At 47.4% G+C, this 24,183-nt stretch overlaps 1 protein-coding gene across 7 annotated transcripts in view; it reads right to left on the minus strand.

Annotated features, from left to right (window-relative positions):
* PPFIBP2 (PPFIA binding protein 2) overlaps nucleotides 1-24,183 on the minus strand; it is a gene marked incomplete at its 5' end in the record, with an annotated part of 146,600 nt that overhangs the window by 102,600 nt on the left and 19,817 nt on the right. For 4 of the 7 annotated variants that reach the window (XM_080817002.1, XM_080816998.1, XM_080817004.1 and 1 more), the window contains one exon: nucleotides 12,514-12,610. In XM_080817002.1, the coding sequence (XP_080673128.1) occupies nucleotides 12,514-12,577 (64 nt within the window). Of the gene's footprint in view, nucleotides 1-12,513; nucleotides 12,611-22,956; nucleotides 23,094-24,183 lie in introns of those variants that run through there. The other 3 variants (XM_080817003.1, XM_080817007.1, XM_080817005.1) reach the window with 3 other exon arrangements.

Below are 24,183 nucleotides of genomic sequence, written 5' to 3' on the forward strand. Positions count from 1 at the left end.
ACCAAAGATAAAGAAGACACTTAAAAGCAACTAGAGCACGGCACCTGGGTGGCTCAGTGGGTTAAGCCTCTGCCTTGAGGCCCAGGTCATGATCTCAGGGTCCTGGGATTGAGCCCCGCATCGGGGGCTCTGCTCAACCTCTCTCTCTGCCTGCCTCTCTGCCTACTTGTGACCTCTGTCTGTCAAATAAATAAAATCTTAGGAAAAAAAAAAAAAAGGCAACTAGAGGGACGCCCGGGTGGCTCAGTCGTTTGGGTCACTGCCTTTGGCTCAGGTCATGATCCCAGCTCCTGGGATCGGGTCCTGCATCGGGCTCCTTGCTGGGCAGGGAGCCTGCTTCCCTCTCTGCCTCTGTCTGCCACTCTGCCTGCTTGTGTGCTCTATTTCTCTCTCTCTCATTCTGACAAATAAATAAATAAATAAAATCTTAAAAAAAAAAAAAAGGCAACTAGAGATAAAAGGCAGATAGTCTACAGTTACCTTGTCAACAGACTTCTCGTGGGCAATAAATCCCAACAACCACAAAGTATCATTTACAACCTGTAACCTGCACGAGATAAGCTGGAACTCAAGATTAAGTGACGGTGACTCATGCAATTTATTCCTAATGGACTTTTTAAGGATCTCCTTCATGAAGAAGGAAACTGAACCAAGCAAGGTACGGCATGAAAAGAACCGATTATGTTGGAGCAGTTGTTAACATATTTTGTTAAGCAAAATAAACACTGTCAATTAAAAATCACAAGAATTTGGAGGATATGAATCAGGATGATGCTGGAATACTACACAAAAATAAAGTGGATGACAGGGCAGTGGTAGAAATCAAAACCTTCTAAGAGTCAGGTATTAATGAGGAAGATTTCCTCTTCTTTAAAGATATGTATCTTTAGGGGCGCCTGGGTGGCTCAGTGGGTTAAAGCCTCTGCCTTCGGCTCAGGTCATAATCTCAGGGTCCTGGGATCGAGCCCCACATCGGGCTTTCTGCTCAGCAGAGAGCCTGCTTCCCCCTCTCTCTCTGCCTGCCTCTCTGCCTACTTTTGATCTCTCTCTCTGTCAAATAAATAAATAAAATCTTTAAAAAAAAAAAAGATACTTATCTTCAGCCTTCATGGTCAGGAGACATGTTAAAAATATAAGTATGAGCATCAGATGACTAGAAATAGATATTTAACTTTCTAGCAAAGGTTAAAAACAACAATAGAGGCCAGCAAGACAAAGCCAAAAACAAGTTAAAAAAAAGTTAAAACAGAGAAATAATCCTTGAAACACCTGTAGAGCAGTTAAGTATAATAATTATAAATGTGTTGGGGTGCCTGGGTGGCTCAGTGGGTTAAGCCTCTGCCTTCGGCTCAGGTCCTGATCTCAGGGTCCTGGGATCAAGCCCCGCATCGGGCTCTCTGCTCAGCAGGGAGCCTGCTTCCCTCCTCCCCCTCTGCCTGCCTCTCTGCCTACTTGTGATCTCCCTCTCTGTCTGTCAAATAAAGAAATAAAATATTTAAAAATAATAATTATTATTATAATTATAAATGCATTAAACTCACCTATTTAAAGTAATAAATTTGAATAGAAATACATCCAATTCTTTGATGTTATTAAGAGAGACACACAAAAAATTATGACACTGAATGACTGAAATATAAAGTATTCAAAAAGATATAGCAAAGGACTCCATATATTAGGGCATTGGGTCAAACTATTGAAAAGTCACACACACACACACACACACAAAATCACTGGATGAAATTATAAAAACCAAAAAAAAATCATCTGAATGGTCCTGTAAAGAATAATTTAAATTGTCATCTGTTGAACAATTTGAGCCACAATTTAAATTTTTTTCCAAAGAAAGTATCATGCCCAATGTTTTTATCAGTTAGTCCTGTCAAATCTCCAAGAAGTGACTAATCCTACTCTGTGTTGCGGAAGTGAAGGAAGGGACTGCTCCCAGTATTCTCAGTAAGGAGAACCCACAAGCACAGCCTGTAGATTAGAACAGCACAACTCAGCAGCCCTGAGTGCCAAACAGGGAAATCCAGGCCTTTTCACAGATGCACCTGTACACATAAATTCTGAAAACCGAATCTATGGTAATTTAAAAAAAAAATGAAAAAGAAAAAAAGGTAGCACATTGTGACCATCAAACCTGGGAAATGGCAGATCAAGCAGACCTAAATAGGAAATAATAAATACAGCGGTGATTGACCAGGACAACAAAGGACTGAGACCTCTGCCCCCCAAAAGCTAGACTAGGCGCACTGTGTTCAAGCACATGTGAAGCACTTTTGTCCAAACTGGCCATAGATGTGTCAGAAGGACAAAAAGAAAAAAAAAGACAAGAAATAACAGGTGTTGGTGAGGATGTGGAGAAAAAGGAACCCTCATACACCATTGGTGGGAATATAAATTGTTGTAGTCACTGTGGAAAACAGTATGGAGTTTCCTCCAAAAATTGGAAATAGAGATACCATATGATCCAATAATTCCAGTATTGGGTGTTTACCGAAAGAAACAAAACTGCTAATTAAAAAAGACATACGCACCCCTGTGTTTATTGTAACATTATTTACAATAGTCAAGATACGGAAGCAACCCAAGGGTCCACGGAGAGATGAATGGATAAGGAAAATGTGATATATTAATATGACACGCAGCCATAAAAATGATGAGACCACGCCATTTGTGACAACATGGATGGACCTAGAGGATATTCTGCTAAGTGAAATAAATCAGACTGAGAAAGATAAATACCTTATGATTTCACTCATATGCGGAATCTAAACATACACACAAATGAATAAACAAACAAAGAGCAGAATCAGACCTATAAATACAGAGAACAAACTGATGGTTGCCAGGGGGAGGAAGGTGAGGGTGGGCAAAATGGGTGAAGGGGAGGGGGAGATACAGGCTTCTCTGTTACGGAATAGACAAGTCACCAGCATACCTAAAGGCATAGCATAAGGAATGTAGTCAATGATGCTGTAACAGAGATGTATGGGGACAGATGGTAGCTACACCCATGGAGAACGAAGCATTAGGTACAAACTTTTGAATCACTATGTTATACAGGTGAAACTAATGTAACATTGTGTGTCAGCTATTCAAATACATTCAATAATTTATTCAAATTAAAAAAAAAAAAGGTGACCATAGACTAGGCCACACAGGTAGTCTCAGTGTGAGACTCAAGAATCCTATTAGGGGGACCTATTCCTATCTCCCTATTTCCGTGGAAATGGAGGGTGGCTGCCACTGAGGCCACATTTGTGGCCTTGCCCCTGCCTCCCTTCACTCAACTTCTCCTCAAAGGAGGAACGCATCTTCTGACAGGAATACTGACAGAGGGACTCTCCTCTCCCCAGAGTTGCTCATCCACGGATACAAGCCCTGTCCTCCAGCAAAGCTTTCTCAGACCAGCTCTGGTCCACAAGGTGGAGGTCTGTCACTGGGGATTCAATTCCATTTCCTGTGTAAGTGTGTGTGTAGGATGTCTGGTATTCAAGATCCTGAGGGTGGTCTTCAGGTCAAGCTAACTTTCCTAATGGGTAAAACTAAGATAAAGCCACTACTTCTCTTTCCATCTGACCACTTTGTCTAGTCCTTAATTGGTTTTAAACCAAGGAAGGGACTAACAGGATGTTACTTAATGATTACCGTGGTAGATGAAATGATGACACCCCCCCGCCAAAATCCATGTCCTTAACCATGGAATCTATGAATATGCTACCTCACACTGCAAATGGGGCTTTATAGATGCAACTAAGGTGAAGAATTTTGAGACGGGGCAGTTATCCTGTATTGTTACTCACATGAGCCCTTAAATGAGAAGAGGGAGCCAGAAAACTGACTGGGTCAGAGGAACATGACCTGAGGACTCTACCTGCCACTGTGGGCTCTGCAGATGGAGGAAGGGGAAAGCGAGCCAAGGAAGGTGACAGCATTATAGCGGAAACAGGGCAGTCAGGGGCAGACTAGTTGTACAGAGAAAACCCTCCAAGAACACCCCAAAATTTAAAAACCCATGCACACACACTCTTTAATGCAACTGAACTGACAGAATTCTTAACCCCAAGAGAGCATTTGAGCTGGTGTTTGCCCTGTGCACCACTGCCAACTCCCTGATGGCCTATCACCTGGGCCACAGGCCACTTGAGGGGTACAGGGGACAAAGCTAGGGCCTGAGCACAGGGAGAGGTCAGGGGGAGAGCTCTGCAGAGTCAGGCTACAAAAAGGCACCACTTTCAGTCAACTAGAGAAGCCCACCCTGCAGAAGGACACTGGGTCTTGACTCTGGATTAAGAGTACATACAAAGAATTTGATGTTTTAAAACAATAAAAAAGGGGAAGGGATCAAGGAAGCACAGAAAGTGAGAGACAAGTTGACATCAGGAGTAAGTAGATAAACAGTCAAATGAATTGTCAAAATACATGTTTACAGACTAAGCCGGCCAGTTAAAAGACAGATATCGTTAACTTGGTTAAAAATTGAAAATGCATCTCTATCCCCATGGCGAAAAACTACACCTAAGACAAAGTCACACTGAAAGTCTGCGATTGAAAAAGGTTAGAAGAAGTATAATACCAAGAAGATAGTTACTAAAAGGAAGTTGGGACGGACTGATTAACATGAGACTAAACAGTCTTTAAGACAAAAAGCACTGGGGCACCTGGGCGGCTCAGTCGGTAAAGTGTCTGCCTTCTGCTCAGGTCCTAATGGGATGGAGTCCTGCATCGGGCTCCCTGCTCAGTGGGGAGCCTGCTTCTCCCTCTGCCTCTGCCTCTCCCTGCCCACTAGTGCTCTATCAGGCTTTCTCTCTCTCGAATAAATAAATAAAATCTTTTAAAAAGAGACAAAAAGCATTGCTAGAGACGCAGAGTGTAATTATATGATGATGAAAGCCTTCACCGGGAAGTCCTAATTCTAAATGTGTATTCATAAAATACAAAACACAGCTTCAAAATATAAGGCAAAATATTCAGAAAATATTCAAATCCACCACTTAGTAGAATATGGATTTCTAAGAAACTGATAAGCTCAAGCAGACCAAAAAAAAAAAAAAAATCAGTAATAGTAGCAAAGATTTAAACAAAGTGCATGTACCAAACAGAGGACATTGCACCTGATGACTGGGAGAAGGCACACACCTTCCAAGCATGTGTGGGAGAGTAGTGACAACTGACGGTGTTGTAGTCAAGGCCAGAAAGTAAGGATCAATAAATTCCAAAGGATACGTATTAGAGACCACTTAACCACAACACAATGAAGTTAGCAGCCAGGTGAAAATATCTATTACTGACTGGCTTTTTAATTTGTTTTTTAAAAGAGTACAAGTACATTTAAGTAAGTAAAAAAGAAAATGATAAAAACATTCAAATATGTTAAATACAAATACATAGTAAGTATAGCCACAGAATGCATATTTATCTATATTTATCTATAAATACTGTAGTGATTAATTTTATGTGCTAGCTTGGCTAGGCCACATACCCAGATATTGGATCAAATGTTATTCTAGATTTTTTTAAAAAAAGATTTTATCTATTTATTTGACAGAGAGAGACACAGCAAGAGAGGGAATACAAGCAGGGGGAGAGGGAGAGGGAGAAGCAGGCTTCCCGCCGAGCAGGGAGCCTGATACGAGGCTCGATCCCACGACGCTGGGATCACGACCTGAGTCACAGGCAGAGGCTTAACCCACTAAGCCACCCAGGCGCCCCTGTGAAGGTATTTTTTAGACAAGATTCACATTAAAGTCAGTACACTCTCATTAATGCAGGTGGCTTGCCATATGTGGGGGGCCTTGTCAAATCAGTGGAAGGCTGTAATAGGAAAGGAACGATCTCCCTGGAAGAAGGAATTCTGCCAGCAGATGACCTTCACATTGGAGCTGCAACACTGGCTCTTCCCCAGATCTCCAGCCTCCCGGCCTGGCCTATATAGGTTTTGGACTTGCTAGCTTCCATAATCATGTGAGCCAATTCCTTAAAATCAATCAATCAACCAATCTCTCAGATATTCTCTCTCTCTACACACACACACATTGGTTTTGTTTCTCTGGAGAACCTAGATAAATATACATATTTATCTATTTACTATCTTATTTACATAATAAATAATATATACAAACATGTCACTCACATATAATGGAGACTGATCAGCAAAGGCAAAAGTCAGTTCTTTGAAAATAATAATCAAAAAGATAACTCTGGCAAGCAGTACCTGGGTGGCTCAGTTGGTTAAGTGACCAGCTCTTGACTTTGGCTCAGGTCATGATCTCAGAGTTGTAAGACTGAGCCCTACACATTGGCCCCATACTGGGCATGGAGCCTGCTTAAGCTTCTGCCTTTCACTAGGGTCATGATCTCAGAGTCTTGGGATTGAGCCCTGCATCAGGCTCTCTGCTCGGCAGAGAGCCTGCTTCCCCCTCCCCCTCTGCCTGCCTCTCTGCCTACTTATGATCTCTCTCTCTCTGTCAAATAAATAAATAAAATCTAAAAAAAAAAAAAAAAAAAGATCTTCTCTCTCTCAAAATAAATAAATAAATACATAAATAAATAAATAAATTTAAAAAAAATAACTCTGGCAAGACAAAAAATAAAGGGTACAATTAAGCAATATTAGGAATATAAACAGAGACATAACAAGTGTAGCAGATCTTTAAAAAATATGATAGCTAGGGTACCTGGGGTGGCTCAGGTTAAGCGACTGGCTCTTAATTTCACCTCAGGTCATGATCTCAGGGTCCTGAGACCAAGCCCCAAGAGACCTCCGCGCTCAGCATGGAATCTGCTTGAGATTTTCTCGCTCCCTCTGCCCCTCCCCCTACTCAGGAACATGCACATGTGAGCATGTGCTCTGTCAAATAAATAAATAAATAAATCTATCTTTAAAAAATATATATATATGATAGCCATGTTTATGTTAACAAAATTAAGACTCTGGGGCACCTGGGTGTCTCAGTGGGTTAAGCATCTGACTCTCGGTTGGCTCAGGTCATGAGCTCAGGGTTGTGAGGCGGAGCCCTTATCCAACTCCCTCTTGGTCATGGAATCCCCTTCAGATTCCTTCCTTCTTCCTCTCCCTCCCCCTCAGCTCCTCTCCCCACTTGCACATGCACTGGCATGCTTGCACGCATGTGCATGCTTGCTCTCTCAAATAAATAAATAAGATCTATAAAAAAAACCCCAAGAAACAAAATTAAAGATCTCAGTAAAATGTACAAATGTTTAGATAGATATAACTTGCCAAAACTCCACTGAGAATTAAAACCACTGTTTATAACCATGGTTTAGAACCATGAAGAAAAGAAAATGTTTCAAGAAGAAAACACCAGGTCCACTTGGTTTTGTAAGGTCGGTTCCTATACCCACAACTATAGCAAGTCGGTTCCTATACCCACAACTATAGCAAGTACGGAAGGAAGAAGTAATAATGCCAGTTTTACTCAAACTCCTTCAGAGAATGGAAAATGAGGCCACGCAGCCCAGCTGTGGAGGAAAACTCCAGCGGTGAGAGGAAAACTCAAAATGAAGGCTGTCGAACAGTGCTTGCCGCCCTGGGCCACTTTGATCTTGTTACATAAAGATTAGTCTCTGATACCTCAGCCCACTGGACACCTCCAAACCTCCCCTCTGACTGTCCCCGGGTCAGAATCGGAGCCCAGCACTCTCAACCTGAATCCTGAATGGGAAACAGGCCGGTTTCAGTTCTGCCCCTCCCTTACCGATGACCACTGGGTGCTGACCCGGCTCAGAGAGGGCCTGGACAAGGCCAGTTAACGGATCATGTTCCCAGCATGGACTAATCAGCAGCCTTTAATGCCACAGCTGAAGTCATTCAATAGCCAAGGCGAATAATCTCAGTCTTGACCAGAACTTTCTCTGCCCCCAACCTAAATCTTTAAAAACAACAACAACAAAAAAACCCAACCCAGACACCAATCAGAGTTAGCAGAAAGGCCCAGAGCAACCTCTTTTTTTAACAGGTTCCTTTTGATTATTCCTCACCGGTGGGTACAGCCTGCAGATGACTGTCTGCGTGACCTCCCGCTAGTGAAGAGGGATGCATGGTCCTCTGTGTCCTGACCACGGGATTCTCTGGTGCTATCACAGAAATGGCCTTACAGAGCAGCCACTGAACCTGTTAGCCCACAAATTAAGCCTCACGCAAAATGAGAAGATGTGGCAGTCGCTCTGGGTTACCCAGAGGATGTACTTAAGCAATATATAGTTCAGTTGCAATTGTCAAGAGTGTAATTCAATTATGGTATGATCCAGGCCAAACCGCAGGGATTAATCAGGAGCAAGAGCAAAGGTTAACATCCTGCTGGAAGCAACAACGGTCTTCTGTACGAGGAACAAATCATTCTGACAAGGGGGCTGGGATCTTTAAGTCACCTCTTTCCAACTTTCTGGCATAGAATTTTGAGGTGCCAATCAAGTACAATCATACCCAGGAAACCCTCATTCAGCTTTCAAGAATTCAGCCTTAAGAGGAGTTTCATCTCCTAGTCATGTTTCTGCTTGCAAGGTCTTTCTTCTCCTCACACCTCCAGAGCCACTGGAAGCCTGAAGATAAGGGCCACCATAACACCTTTTATCCCCCCTTAAAGACTTAATTACAGAAATCTTGATATCACATGCCCTACATGTACTCTTTCTGGAAAGAGTTTCAGAAAGTGGAACTGAGCCTATCATAGTACAGAGTAATTAATAAAGGGAAACCCTGATTCTGTACTGTTATAACTATGAACCATCATTACTGAAGGAACGGTGTGCATTTTAGGAGGATTCTGTGTTGTTTTTGTGTAAATGATTGCTACCAGGGTGTGCAGGGAGCCTGTAAAAATTCCTTCCATTTGAAATAAGTGGTAATTGTGTCTTCAGAAAGTGAAAGAATACAGCCCTTGGGTACTTCTTTGAGCACCTTAACAGATGCAGAAGCAATTGTGTTTTGGTAGTTTGGCACCACTGGACATCATTCAAATTAACACAAGGATAGAAATGCAAAAAGGATGATGTAAATGTTCACCTAAAAATGTCATCTCCCTGGGATTGGTGGCATCGTGATGTGGTGATGCAGTTTTTAAACCTTTTCTTGGCTGCCACCCTTTTGGCAAAGGAACCCTTACTTGGAAGTCTGATGTGTAACACAGACAAGAGCGAAGTCACTCTGGCTAGGGGATTGGGAGCAAGAAGAGAACTTGACCCCGCTCTCAGTTAACTCTTCTCTACAGATGGCTCCACAGAGCCCCTAGGGCTCTCTCTCTTACACATCATCATAAAACCAATGCAGGCAGGAAAGCAGCCCTGAAGGGACTCAGATGCCCTAGACTCAAAATTTTGACATTTACCAGCACTGTGACCTTGGGTGGTAAAAATCATGTCAGTACTAATCTCAACCAAACAAATAGTAACTTACACCAACTGAGCACTTCCTATGTGCCTTATCTGCATTAATTTAATCCTCTCAATAATATTAGATAGGTACGAATACCATTATTTTATATATGAGAAAACTGAGCTCAGATAGGGATTAAACAGTCTGCCTAAACATCCCACAGCCAGTCCTAAGTGACGGAGCTGGGATTCAAGCCCCAACAGTCCACACTAACAACCACAAAAACTCTTAAGCTCTTTGGTCCAGTTTGGCCCAAACACCTTGAATATGAGGAGGGTATTAATAATCTTGCAGAAGAGTATCCTGCACAAAGACATTCAATAATTATCATTCTTGGGCTCCTAGATGGCTCAGCTGGTTTAGCATCTGCCTTCAGCTCAGATCATGATCCCAGGGTTCTGGGATCCAGTCCTGCACCGGGCCCCCTCAGCGGGGAGTCTGTTTCTCCCTCTACCCCTCCCCCAACTCGTGCTCTCTCTTTCTCTCTCTCAAATAAATAAATAAAGTCTTTAAAAAAATTATCATTCTTGTCATCATAAATGGTGTGGAACGTATACCTTCCAGACACTCACTAATTACCTCAATGTTCAGTTATCTGCCAAACAGCTCCTGTCAAATGTCTGTGTGAGACAATTACTACTTGAGAGATGGTTCACAGGATATGCCAATCACCAAATCTTCAGACAAAACTAGTAATTGGTGAGCCCAGAAGAATCAGTGAAAGGCACCAGAGAAAAGAATAAATGAAGTTCAGTGCACGGCCAGAGAAGACACTGTAGAAACAAATAGCTGGAGCCTAACCAATGAGAAGGAGAGCCTGTTCACAAAGGCAGATGCAGTGTGTATGTGACAGTACTTATTGAACACCTAATATGTGCTTGCAGACCTACTGAGGTGCTAGAGATGGAGCAGCAAAGCCTTGGTCCTGGTGGAACTTAAAATCTGGTGCGAGAGGCCGACGATACACAAAGAGACAAATGGGAATGTAATAGGTCAGGTGGTGATCAGTGCTGTAAAAAAATATAAACAGGATATGAGGACAGAGTGATGGGGGGATGATAATTAGGGAGGGTCAGGTTAGACCTTTCTGATGGGAAAACATTGTGTGGCAGAGATCAGATAGAAGGGTATCTGGAGGACAGCATTCCAGCAAAGGGGGCAGCAAGCACAAAGGTCTGGAGACAGTTGTTGTGCAGGCTTAAGCAAGATAAGTCAGGAGGAAAGTGGTAGGAGGTGTGACCATAAAGGCGGCCAAAGGCCAGGCTGGGGTCTGAAAGTGCTGGCTCCATTGAGGACTTCAGATTTTATCCTGTGATGGCAAGCCACTGATGAGCTTTGGAGAGAGGAATACTGTGATTTGATGTACATTTCAAAGATCGCTCTGCCGCTCTGTGGAAGACAGCCTGTAGAGGGCCAGAACATGGCAGAGACCACTCAGAAGACTATGCATGAATCTTGCAGCCCCGCGTCAGTCTAGCAAGCCATGCACAAGCCTTACTCAATGAAAGACACAAAACTCAAATGGGATGGGTGAGATGAGGTCTGGAATAAATAAGAACTCTACCATGTCCCTAGAGAGGATGCAACATAATAAAGATTTCTTTCAATCTCTTGTTACTTTATCAAAAGCTAACATTTTAGAGTGCTTAGTATGTGCCAGGCACTGTTCTTGGCACCTTATGTGTATAAACACAGCAATCCTCTAAGGTGGGTACTATTATTATTCCCATTTTAAATATGAGAAAACTGAAGCCTGGTTAGGTAAACAGCTTGCTGTAGAGCTAGGATTTGAGCCAAGCAGCCTGGCTGCAGGGGACCCAAAAAACACAAGGAATCTTCAACACACAATCCCACCCCCACCCAGACACCAACACCCAGAACCTTCAGTGAGTCAGATTCTCTCTGCAGAGTAGAAGCAACAGCAAATACCTGGCAAGGAGCAATATCAGGTACCCACACACACATCCTGGGCTTTAGCCACACTCAGCCTAAGCCCCTGTCCCCAGCCTCCTCCAGCTGAAGCTCCACACGAAGAAGAGCAAAGTCCCAAAGAAGCATGTCCGGCATGTTAAATCAGGCCACTGACTTGTTGCTGGGTCAGGGGCAGAAAGAGGACCTGGGATTTTCGGGAAAGATCTCCAATGACAGGTTTATTCTAATCAATACGGTCTTGGACTACCCCTATGGAAGAGTTAAAGAGTCCAAACAGCTCACTGGCAGCCTTTTTCCAATTAACCAGTTTTGCTGGGTCTTTTCTAGGGAGTATTCCTAACTGGCAAATGTGAATGTTAAGTCAGTTATGATAGGTTTAAGATACAATATGGCATAAAGAGCATTCTCTCTCTCTTTTTTCTTTTTAAGATTTATTTACTGAAGAGAGAGAGAGATCAGGAGCAGGAGGGGCAGAGGGAGAGGGAAAGAGAGAATCCTCAGGCAGACTCCCTACTGAGTGCAGAGCTTGACATGGGGCTGGATCCCAGGGTCCTGGGATCCAGCCCCATGTCAAGCTCCCTGTTTAGAGGGGAGTCTGCTTCTCTCTCTCCCTCTGCCCCTCCCCTTACTCACACGTGATCTCTCTCTCTCTCACACATAATCTTAAGAAAAAAAAAGATGCTTAACCTACTAAGCCACCCAGGCGCCCCAAGAACAATCTTTAGGTGATGAGGTGATTCGACACCACATGACCTCCTGAGTCCCAAACACACTGGAGACCAGCTGGGGAAGGGAGCTGACACAGGCACTCCGGTAGCAAAGTCGCCACTTTTGAGTTTTGCTTTAGCTCGACTGTGATAAGCCATCATGTGCTCTGGCCAGTTCACAGTAAAAGTGATCTTATTCCAGCCAAACTGCCGTAGAGCCAGGACCCACGTCGTGTCGCAGTTCAAGACCCGCCACCGTGCGTGCACCCTCGCTGTCTCCATAGACCTAACCTCACCCCAGGCATCAAAAACTTCCATGAGCCCGAACTCCTACACAAACAGATGGCATGCACAATGAAACACAACATCTACCGAGGGGCTTCTCGCTGTGCCAGGAAGGAAGGTCAGAGGACAGAAAACGGTTTCTCTAGGATGGGGGGTGAGCTGTGAGTCGTGAGGGCTCCCTGCGCATACCTGCGATGATCCCGTCCATTTGCTCCAGAGCGGCTTCCAGCACGTGGCTGGCATCGGAAGCCATGACTCCTTGCCCCTCGGTCTCCTCCTTCTCCTACTGGAGATGCAAGCACAGAACAAAGGAAAAGTTAGAGAGGTCCACGGGATACCTGCAAGACGGCAAGCCCTCCTTCATCATCATGCCGCATACCCTCACAAGGATCCTAGCATGGAACCCCCCGATTCTGCCAACCCTAGAACCTTGCCCTCCTGGCACAAGTGCTCTGTCTCCATGAACCTTTAGCATGCGATCCCACTCACTTCTGAAATTAAGAGACTCAGTTAGAGTCCCAGGTTCCAGAAGCTGCGGGGGGGAGCCTGGGGGAGCTGAGGGAGTGTGGGGGGTGAGGGGGTGGGAGCATCCCTGTGAGTCAGGGAAAGTGACCCCAGAGGACATTCCCTGCGGTAGCGGGGATCACCACAGTCTCCGCAGGCACCAAGCTATCTCCCGGCTGCCCTAGACTGGCACCTGTAACGCTTTTGTTGGGTAGTTGTGATCTGGGATGAGACCTCCATGACCACTTTCGATTCTCAGATTGTCAAAAGGGCCTGGCCTCAGAAGGCTGCCAGCACAGTGTCATGGGGAGAGTTCTGTCCCAGGAACCTGGAGCCCTTCTTCTTACCATTTTAGTTCTACTCTACCCAACACCATGCAGGGTGCAGCATCCCATCTCCTCAGGACTGAAGAGCATCTCCAAGGACACCCAGTGCAGCCACCACCCCACCACCCACCGAGTCTCCCATCTAATGGGGAAGATGGCAGTTGTGCCATCTCTGGTCAACTCTGCCTCTGTGAAAGGGTTTTCAGCTGAACTGCCTTCCTGCAGCCTCTTCTCATTTTTCTTGCTTCCCACCCATTCCCTGGCTGGTAGGGAGAGACTGACAATAGTATTTGCAATCCCTACCTAGTTCATGTCTATAAACTGAAGGCAGGAGTTGTTTGTTCCTTTAGCAAAAGCCGTGCATGTGCCCAATGGGCATAAGCACTATGGAGAACAGAAGCTGGGCTCCTCTACCCCAGGATGGCACGGGTCAGGAAACAGGGGGTCCTGAGCCTCTCTGCTCATGTTCCCTGTAGATATGGACTTTCAAAGAGAAGAAAGTAAAGTGAGCAGACACAGAAAAATGGCTTTGGAGATGGTGCGGATGATGATTTTAGGACCACGAAGAACCACAGGGGACTGTCCCAGGCAGCAGCAGTTCAAACAGTCTGGGTTCAAACACTGCTCTGCCATTTGCTATGTGATCTCTGAGCCTCAGTATCCTCATCTGTAAAATGGGTATAATATCAGCACTTGCATCACCAGGTTGATGTGATGACTAAATGAGGAATTACTATTTCATAGAAAATATTAATACATTCCCTTACAGATAGGAAGTGCTCAATATAAGCTAGCTGTTTTCCTTTTCGTTTCTGAAGTGAGGCAATAATCTCAGGATGTATTTGTGCCAAGAGAGCTCACTGGAGGAGACTTTAAACTCAGTGGGGTAGGCTCAGGGAGGAAGAACCCAGGTAAGTCCAAGAGGCTGGTTCCCCTGGGCATGGCAAAGAGAGATAACCAACGATGTGGTGTAAAGGGGGAGGGCAATGATTCATAGGAGCAAAGGCCAAGAAAGGTTCGGGAACAGGCACTGGGCTTCAGTAGGCCAAGAACCATTGCACAATCAACTCGGGAATGAGAATGGGAGCTTGCAGAGAGGGTGGGAGCTTAATGGGCACCTCAGGGCTGTGGCAGGAACCAGGCAAGGCTTCAGCAAGGAATAGAGCTGCCCCTGCTGAGAACAGCAGCCAGAACAGCTGGAGATCCCAAATGCAGTGTGCAGATCTCAGAGCCTGAACACAAGCAAGCTTGGGGGCAGGACGGGAGTGGGGAGAAAGGAGAGGGAGCAGGAAACAGGAAGGGGGGGGCGGGAATGGGTAGCAGAAGCAGGACAATAATCAGCACATTCCCACCTGTTCAGAGATACTGAAGGTCTGAAATACTTCCCTCTAAGGACTTCCTACTACTTTGAAAGAAAAATCAAACTGCTTACTCCCCGGGACCTATGAAACAGGCAGTGTAGGAATCCGGCCAGGCCAATCCCATGCTGCTCACCGCACTGCTCACATTCCAGCAGCATTGGTCTCCTGTCTGCTCTGAAACACTCCAAGACCTCCTCTGTAACTTTCCACCTGCCATCTCCTCAGCCCTGAGCACGCTTTCCCAGCTCTCTGCATGGCTGGTTTCTTCTCATCTTCCAGGTTTCAGTCCCATGTGTCTTCTAGAAAGGACTTCCTTGAACACCTCCACCTCGAGCAGCCCCTGTGAAGCGCAGCAATTCTAAAGTATCTCGTCCATATACTTGCTTTCTTGCCAACTGGACTTGCTCACTCTCCCCATGGAGGCAGCAGGACTCTGTCTGCCCTGTTCACCCCTATGTGTCCCGTGCCTAGCAGAGTGTCCAGCATGCGGAAGCTTATGAGTGGATCCTTATGAGTAAATGGGTAGGTACATTCCACCAACATTCCCTGAACCCTGTGCCCTCAAGGACCAGGCAGTCTAGTGAAGGCAAAAGTATAAACAAAGAATTATGACGCAATATGGATATATGCTGACTGAGGCAGGTGTGCAGCTTCCCTGGGTCTTGAGGGATGAGTAGAAGCTTTCTCAGAAGATAAGGGGGAGAAATGCTATTCCAGGCAGAGGGGGTGGAAAAGTAGAGAAGCATGTAAGGGCAGGATGGAGTTGGCAAATATCAAAATGGCTGACGAGATTCTACTGAGGCAGCCAGGTGCTCGTGATGAGTCAAAACCTTCCGTAGAATTCACGTAAGTGTGATAAGAGTAGGGAATGAGAAGAGCTTGGGAATCACACCACCATGTCAGGGGTCTAGATGCCAGTACACAATACCTCAAGTGGCCTCAGATGTCAACATGACAGGTTTTTGAGAAGAAAGGTCTCCTATTTCAGCAGACAGGCCCCACGGGGGGCCTTACTACCAGGGTGACAGGGAGAGGACAGCTGGAAGGTACCCGGCCCAGAGGGCCCAGGCCATGTCCCCCTGCAACAGAAGGACCATAAAAGGAGGCCAATGGCCTTCTGCCCAGTGATGAGTTTGTACTTGGCGAATAGCAAGTTGGGTGGACCCGTGGGAGTGGTGTGAAGTGAAACGTGAGTCAAAGGTGTATCATATATACATCCCTGGAGCCTGAGCGGTAGGGTGGGAGCACTCAGAAGCCAGAACCTGTTTAGGGTAGCTGACAAGCTCAGTTCCAGACCTGCTGGGTCTGAGGTGATGGCAGGACACGTGGGTAAGAAGGGGCCCCACCAGCCACTGTCATAGGGCAGCTGTGAGGTGTCAGTGGTGTGGGGGACAGAGAGACCTTGGAAGGGCCAAACATGTCATCAGTGTGAGGCGTCCAGCCCCCATCTGTGAGTACAGACACTCTCATCAGAACAGGGGAGCCACACGGCTGCCAATCATTCCCAGCCTGGCAGCTAGTGACTACTGTCGAGGTTAAAGTTCCTATCCGTAACACATGACGGGACAATCAGGGCCCTCAAGAACTTGGGGCCTCAGAGGCAAACATGTCAGACGGCAGCATTCAGTGTCTGTTCATCCCTGCGGGGACGCAGCACCTCCCTTGAGAGCCTGGGTTCATCAGGGATGTGAGGCTTAAGTGCATAAAGCTCCAGAAGGCGGACACCTGGATGCTTCTGGAGAGAAGCGAGGTAAGAGGCGACAACCCAAAGCGGCTGGGAGAGAGTCACATTCTGGGGAAAACTCCCAAGGCCCAAGGGAAAAGCAGGGCAAGCTCTAAGCAGGTGGTGGGGAGCAGAAGTGAAATCACGTTCTCTACCAATGACAGGAGACCCAATCAGGGGCGTGACACAGCATGGACGCCAGGGAAAGAGACAGTGTGCCCAGGGGACACTGCGGCATCCCAGAAGGAGAGCAGCAGGCAGAGGATGACAGTGTTCTTAATGACCTCAGTACAGTGACAGGTGTTCTAGTGGCCACAACCAGTTCTCATCCTCTCTGGACACCTGGACTATTCACAGGGCCCTGCCCTGGATGGTGGAGGAGCAGACAGATTTCTCTCACCAAGAGATCAGCTTTAGCTACAAAGAAGAGGTGGGAAAGGTTAAGAAAATGTGTAGCCTGTGTACCGTTCACCCTTCCCTTCAGCCACAGGCCTCTCCAGATGCTGCCATCCTCCTATCTGTGACAGTGTCCCACTAACACAGAACCTGACCCTCTCTGCTACCAGCAGCGAGAAAATTGGCTGTACTGCAGCCGATATGGGACAGCCATGTTTTTGGAATGACAGTGTCTGGTGACAGATGTCACAGCCCCCCGAACTGCACTACATAAAGGCCAGCTGGGCTCCTGGACTTTGATCACGGTGCAGGATTAGGGGTTCTGAAGTTTAGAAAGTGAGCCACAATTAGCCACCCATTATCTGGTGCACTCTCAGGCCAGCGGTAATTTAGATATTGCATTAGCAGTAACTGTAGATTAAGATAAGTCTTGGGCAAGTAACCTTGACTTATCCCACCCAAGCTGAAGTGCAAGCTTCCATTCTATTTTATAAAGTACTTTTCTCTCAGTAAAAGTGGTTAGAGCTGCAAGTGTTTCAGGCAGGCTGCCCATGGCCCAGACAAAGGAAGGAATCAGGAACAGATCCAGAGTCGCTGGTATCCGTACTCCTCCAACCAAGGTCTGTATGCCATGGGCACAGCTGAGTCAGAGCTGGGACCTGACTCTTCGGTAGCTGTACCCAGGTGGAGGGGTGGGGGAGGACAGTGTCCCCCCAAGTAGAAGGCAAGGCTTAGGGAAGGAATCCTCAGCCAAGAACCTACCACCACCAAACTTAAGACTCATCACACACACGTCCTCCTTCCCCACACGGCCACCAAGTGGTAAAGCAGCATCATCGTATCACAACCAACCAAAGCCTTTTCCCCACAATTTATAGGTTACCCAGAAACCAGAGCTGTTTTTAAGTGGTTATTTTAAGAAATACCTCTTGCTATCCTTATGCTTGGGAGACAGCTTCTTAACAGGGTACAGGGAATTTATCATTTTGGGATAAGAGAGCAAGAAACCATTTTCAGTATTTAAAAAAATAGGAAGATGGAAGAAGACATACAAGGGAAATTGATGGCCAACATTCTCAATCACATCCCATATCAACTAATAACACCTTTATTTTCAGAGCACAGAGAGGAAAGAACATAGGTTTCATAGCCACAGTCTCAAGTTAAAACACATGCTCTACAGTATAATGGCTGTGGGTCTCTAGACAAGTTATTGAACAACCCTCTCAGACTCAGTGGTCTCATCTATAAACTCGCATTGTTACCAGTGAAAGCAAACAAGATCGACCTCAGGGAAATACAGCAGACGGAACTAAACATCTAATTTAGCTATCCACAGCAACAACAGTAGAAGAATTTATTTTGAAAGCCATAAGCCCACAAGGACACAGAGAAGTGACAGGAGACATAAGGTCAATGGCTCTGTAACAATGTAAAAGGGCAGCTGGTCCATGTTAGAGAGCTTCCCAAAGCTCAGGGAGAGATTTCTCCAGGAACACGAAATTCACAAGACACCTCATGCATGAGAACACGCAGAGGGATTTATATAATTAGTAAGGAATTTGTTTAATTCACTGATAAGAAAACAGAAAACCAAGGAAGTGACCAAAGAACTGCATGGAAACCAAAAAGCAAAAGTAACCCCAGACCTTATCTAACCCAAAGTGCGCGGACAGCACCGTGGAGATGGATCAGGCTGGTGGGCAATGGGGGTAGGGCTGGAAAGACAGCCAGGATTCCTCACCTCCTAGAGTGCGAGCTCAGAAGTCACTAGATAATGACAACTGAAAAAAAAAACAAAAAAAACAAAAAAACAAAGCAGCAGAATGAGCATCATTTCAGCAATATGGATAAAAATACTCAAAACTGTAAGAGGAAGAGCAATGGGGATGGGTAGGCAGGGAGACAACAGTTGTTTTAACAAATCATGTACAATCATTTGACTGTTTAAATTGTGCAGATAATCCTAGTGATCAAAATAAAAACAATCAAAATGACTTAAAAAGGTAATATGCGTGGTGTGCCTGGCACAGAGGAGAGACTCGGTGCGTGCTCCTTCCTCCTCTCCCGCAAGTGTCTGTAGCTACTCGCTAGTTTATCCACCGCTAACTCACATAATCCCACACACCACTTGGGGACTCTCCCACTTTGCCCATGAGCAAAAAATTAGGCATCTTGGCTGAAGACACACACCATCCTTCCACTTTACCTCTGAGACAGGAACCCAGTAGAGGGTTTTGAACACAGGAGGGTCTATGATACCTTTACAAAAAGGAACACTTTGGCTGAAAATGGACAGGGGTGGTCAGGGGTACAGTGCACTCGTGAACACAGGAAAACCAGGTGAGAGATGAAGGTAGCTTGGACCAGAATGATGGTGGTAAATGTTCTAAGTCTTGATATAGGTTGAAGACAAAGCTAGCAAGCTATACTGACAGAGTGGACATGGGAGAAAGGAGTCAGAATGACCATGAGCTTTTTGTCTTGAGTCTCCAGGAGACTGGGAGGGCTGCAGAAGCAACTGGAGGGAAAAGGGGATCAGGAGATTGGTTTTGGAAATGTTCAGTTTAAGATGCCTAAGGTTTGGGGGGTGCTGGGGTGTGCCTGGGTGACTCAGTCAGTTAAGCATCTGCCTTCAGCTCAGGTCATGATCCCAGGGTCCTGGGATTGAGTCTACTTCTCCCTCTCCCTCTGCCCTGCCTAACACGCCACCTCCCCCCCCCCACCCCACTCTCTCTCAAATAAATAAATTAAATCCTTAAAAAAAAAAAAAGATGCCTAAGGGGACACCTAGAAAGATATGCTTAGTAAGGCATTTGGAACTATGAGTCTGATGTTTGGAGGTAAGTCTGGCTGGAGAGAATTTGGGAGCCTTCTACATAGAGATGGGATTTAAAACAACTGTATGAAATAACCTAAGCAGTGTGCGGGGTGGGGTGGGGGGAAGAGGGGAAGGAAGAAAGGAAGGAAGGGAGGATGGGAGGGAGGGAGGGAAGGAGAAAGGAAAAGCAAGAGGCCCCAGAACTCTTTGGAACACTTCAACAAAGCCATCAGGGAGAAGAACCAACAAAGGGGACAGAGGAGAACAGCCAGGTGAACTGAGAAAGTGCTGTCCTAGAAATTACACAGAGGTTTCGGGATGGAGAGTATGCAATCAGGAGAGCCAAGGTCCGCTGAGTCAGACCAGAGACGGTCTCTCTCCCAGTACTCGCTGCAGGGGTGATCTCACCTGCTCCTACGGCCTCACCTGTCCCTGCATTACCTCACCCTAGACTCCCACAAGTGCCTTCTACCTGGCTGCCGCCTCCAGACAGCCCTGTCCATCCACCCTGCACTAAAGTGTCACCTGACTCAGTGGTCCTCAAACACTGGTGCTCATCACAGTCACCGGACAACAACACAAGCATAGAGGTCCAGCCTCACTGAAGCAGAAGACGACCTGACGTTTGTATCCTGCCTAGCTCCTGGGGTGACTCTGATACTGAATGAAGCTGAAGAGCCGGAGAGAGAAGGCAAACACAGCTCCGACCAGGCACTCTGCTTAGAAAGTCTCCGGGGCTCAGCATCAGCCTCTAGAATTCATGCCTTTTGCCACGTGGACTCAACTTCCTGGATTGCAACTTTAACTTCCATCACACCCCTCGGGCCAACCTCTGCCCAAACCAAATGTCTTCTCATCAGTGGACAGACTGTAGTTAGTTGACTGTACCAGTTGCTTTCCTGCTTTTCACCCAAGCCAGTAGCTTTCCTCGCTAAATTCCCACCTTCTCTTCTAGCCAGTTCTTCCAGGAAACCAAACTTGATCCTGCCTACCTAAATGTGACCTCCCCATCTATTTTTCTTTTTAGGAAAGGGAGGAAAGAGGCAGAGCAGAGCCATCTCCCCTGAAACTCTTTCTGTGTGTCTCAGCCCCCTGAGGGCACCCCCAGGGCATCCCCATTCTGTAAGCCCTGAGGACATTTATACAAATTCACTGATAAAACTATTCATTGTCAGTGGGAAACCAAAGCCTGACAGACAGGTGTGCCCCTGACCCATACTTGATACCCACTTCCCTCTCCACACCCTCACACTTGGCAGGCCCCAAAAGATGATCTTCTCCAATATGCTCCCCACCCACCATGGTGATGCCCCACCACAGCCGCCAAGCCGGAACCCTGGGAGTCATGCCGGGCCTTCCCGCCTCGCATCCACATCCAGGGGGATCTCCGCACCCAGCAAAGTCTCCCTCTCACATCCCTCTCTTCTCCTGCCCTGCTTCAGGCCATATCATCTCCCACTGGAATGCTAACAATGGCTTCCTGACTGTCTTTCCTGCCTACAGCCTCACTCCCACACCCACCTCCTGCTCCGCCCTGCAGCCAAGTGCACGGGGCTGTTCCACAAACCTCACCGAGGCACTCCAGCCTTGTATGACTGCTCACCCAGCTCGTACTCCAGACAGAAAGTGAAGGACCCATGAGGTAGTCAGGAGCAGGCACTCTCGTCAGGCTGCATTTGGACCCACATTCCTCCCGTCATGGGCTATGTCCTTGGCCCAGTTCCTTAACCTCACTCAGCTTCATTTTCCCTATTTATAAAGCGCAGGTGAAAACACACATATTCTGGGATTACGGGGACTCGGTGAGATAATGCAGGCAGAAGTCCTCTGCACATAGCTGGCTGGGAGTTCACAATCACAGCAGCAATAACTCTCTCAGCCACACTTGGCCCCTTCCGGAGCACTAACCATTTCACCGCACCTGATTTTGCTGTAAGGCCCCTTCAACATGCAACATTTTAGCCCATGACCCCAATTCCCGCTCCTCGTCCAAGGCCCAATCCCAGCGTCATGATTCTAGGGATCCCCTCCCATCCCCCACATGGAAGTGACTGCTCTCTCCCCCCCTCCATGCCCATGACAGACTTCCCTCACAGCACGTGGAACTCTCTAGAGCACTGGCCACTTATGTGTGAGACTCCTTTGTCTCAGTGGTAAGCTCTTTGCAGGCAGGGCAGTGTCTCTGAAGCCTGGGGCTCAGCTCCACTTCATGTGTGTGAAGGGACAGACAGAACCACACAGTGCCTGGGGGAGGCAGCTGAAGCTGACCAGGGGCAAAACTCCTCTCCATCTGTGGTTCTTAAAACAAGTTATTTGCTTCCAAAATACAATGGGACAGGCATAGGATGGACATTCCCCTTCCACAAAGGAGAACATGGATGAAACAAAGAGGTCGCTGGTCTAAAGTGGAGGTTGAGAGGCTTCCATGGGTGCCAGGGGCCCTGAAAGGCCCAAGGCCTGAGGTTCTGTCCAGTCTGGAGGTCTCTGCCCTCAAAGGGAAGGGCCTGATGAGGAGGAAAACCACCCCGGCAGGGCCCACAGACACCATCTCTGCAGCAGGCCTGAAGGACAAGGCCACAGAGGTTGACTTTCCATCAGGACAGGCGGGGGGGATGTCAGAACGCAGAGCAGTGGAGCAGGACAGGGGTCAGGGAGCTGAGAAAGCCGCTCTCGGAATTGCTGATGGCTTGGAGCGAATATCTGAGTCTGATAAAAGGGAAGAGGTGGGGCCTGGATTTCTTCTTCTAGGGAACAGAAGCTTAAGCAGCCTCAGGAAAATCCGCCCAGGAGAGACTAGAAAGCCTCCGAAGGTGAAAAAGCCACTGACCTTGTGGCGGTGGAATCACAGTGTCAGTCACTTCTGATACCAAACATCCGTCTGGTGTTTGACGCTTTGGGCTGCGACCATGTTTTCCACACACAGGCTTCTCACTGCCACCTAAAACACCCCAGGTCAGGCGGCTCGGTTTGGTCAGCCAGGAAAGCTGAGACTGGGAGGCGGAGATGGACCAGAACAGCCTGAAGGGCCCGGAGCCCAGGCAGAGGCTGGTGGTGCCAGGGCCAGTGGGGGGCGAAGGCAGTATTTCCTGCTTACCGTCTTTCTTCCCCACAGTGCCAGGTTAGTGAGCTGTGGGCGCTGGGCATTCCCACCCCTCCCCGCTGGACAAGTTCCAAAAGATCCCTAAGAACATTTGTGGTGGAGCCCAGCTCCACGGAACCCACTGGAAGGAGTCCTTTTTCTTTCTGGCTCTTCCACTGAAAACCTAGCCCAAGCCCTGTCACGTGTCACTGCTCCTCCACCGAGCTTGTCTGGCACAGCCAAACCCAGATGCTTCTACTTAGGCTCAAGCCCTCCTTCCCAAACCACAGCCCTTCACATAAGGCTCCACGACCCCAAACAGCCCTTCCACCAACACGCAATCCTAGGAGGGGACTCAGTCACACAGTTCAACACCCTCCTCAGAAGAATGCAACAAATAGCATCGGGGCAGACAACCTCACCTCCGGGTGCCCTGAGGCCGGACTTCCTCCCAGCTCAGCTGTCCCTCAGACTCAGGCCAACATCCTCTCTCCTGCTCGCAAGGGCAAGCTTCTTCAGAGAAACACCACCCTCAAAGACATGAGCGTGAGACACCGCGAGCCCAGCCCACAAGGAGGAGCACGGGGTCTGGCCAGGAAACGGGTGTGAGCCAGCCTGAGGTTGTCATGGCTCACGCCCAAACAGCACATTGGACCTTCTGGGCTTCAGGAGCACCGAAGAGCTGACGTTGGGTTCCCATCCAGGTCTCTGCTTAATATTTTTAAACACTTGCTTCCCCTTCCTCTGACTGTTCTCACCTCCCATTTCTGCTCTTGACATTCTGCCTCCCAGCTGGTCCTTTTCCCCAATTTAAGGGCTTACTGTGTTGAAGAGGCCACAGCAATGTCAGTGACTGAGGCCATTGTAATCTCAGTGACCAAGGCCATGGGCCTCAACCCAGGCCTGCTGAGGAAAGGCTGGGCAGATTTCAGAAGACAAGAAAGGCAGGTACTCCAGCGGGGAGACGGATCAAGGAGCGGGGCAGGCAGGCCAGAATCTGTGCCTTTGGGAAGAGGGAGCTGGGGAGCCAGACAGTGTCCAGGGTACAGAGCATCACCAAGCCCCCACCAAGGTGCCTCTTACCACTGTGCTTATGACAAGCCCATCTGCATCTTCACTATGGTGGGGGCTCACTACAGCCACTTAGAGAACTTGGGATGGAAGGTTCTTTCCCTTCCTTCCGTGAGTCTCAGAAACAGGAAGTCTAAGGAACGGACATAAATGAGTGTCCCCTTTCAGGCTGGGATATGAAGGACCACGCCTCAGCTACACTACCACACCAGCCAGAAGATCTCACTGCCTGCCCCGCAGCCCACCACCAGCCTCGAGCCAGCCAATGATGGCACGCTACCTTGCACCCTGGTTTCTGCCTGTGCGTAAACACTGCTGGCTACAGGGGCTCACAGAGGGTTTCCCCGGGCCGACAGAAGCAGCAGCTCCTGTGAAAATACTTTGTCCTCATTCCCTCATTTAATCTTCCTGGCCATCGTGCGATGGATAGATTATAATTATCAGGCCCATTTTACAAAAGAGGAGCCGAGATGCAAAGATGTTAAGATACTGCCTGAGGTCACATGGTGGCTGACAGGCCTTCTGTGGAGTCCCGTCTGTCTGTCAGCCAGGTCCCTGCTTGCTCGCCCCACCACACC

This window comes from Martes martes (genome assembly GCF_963455335.1).
Source record: "Martes martes genome assembly, chromosome: 10".
NCBI lineage: Eukaryota > Metazoa > Chordata > Mammalia > Carnivora > Mustelidae > Martes > Martes martes.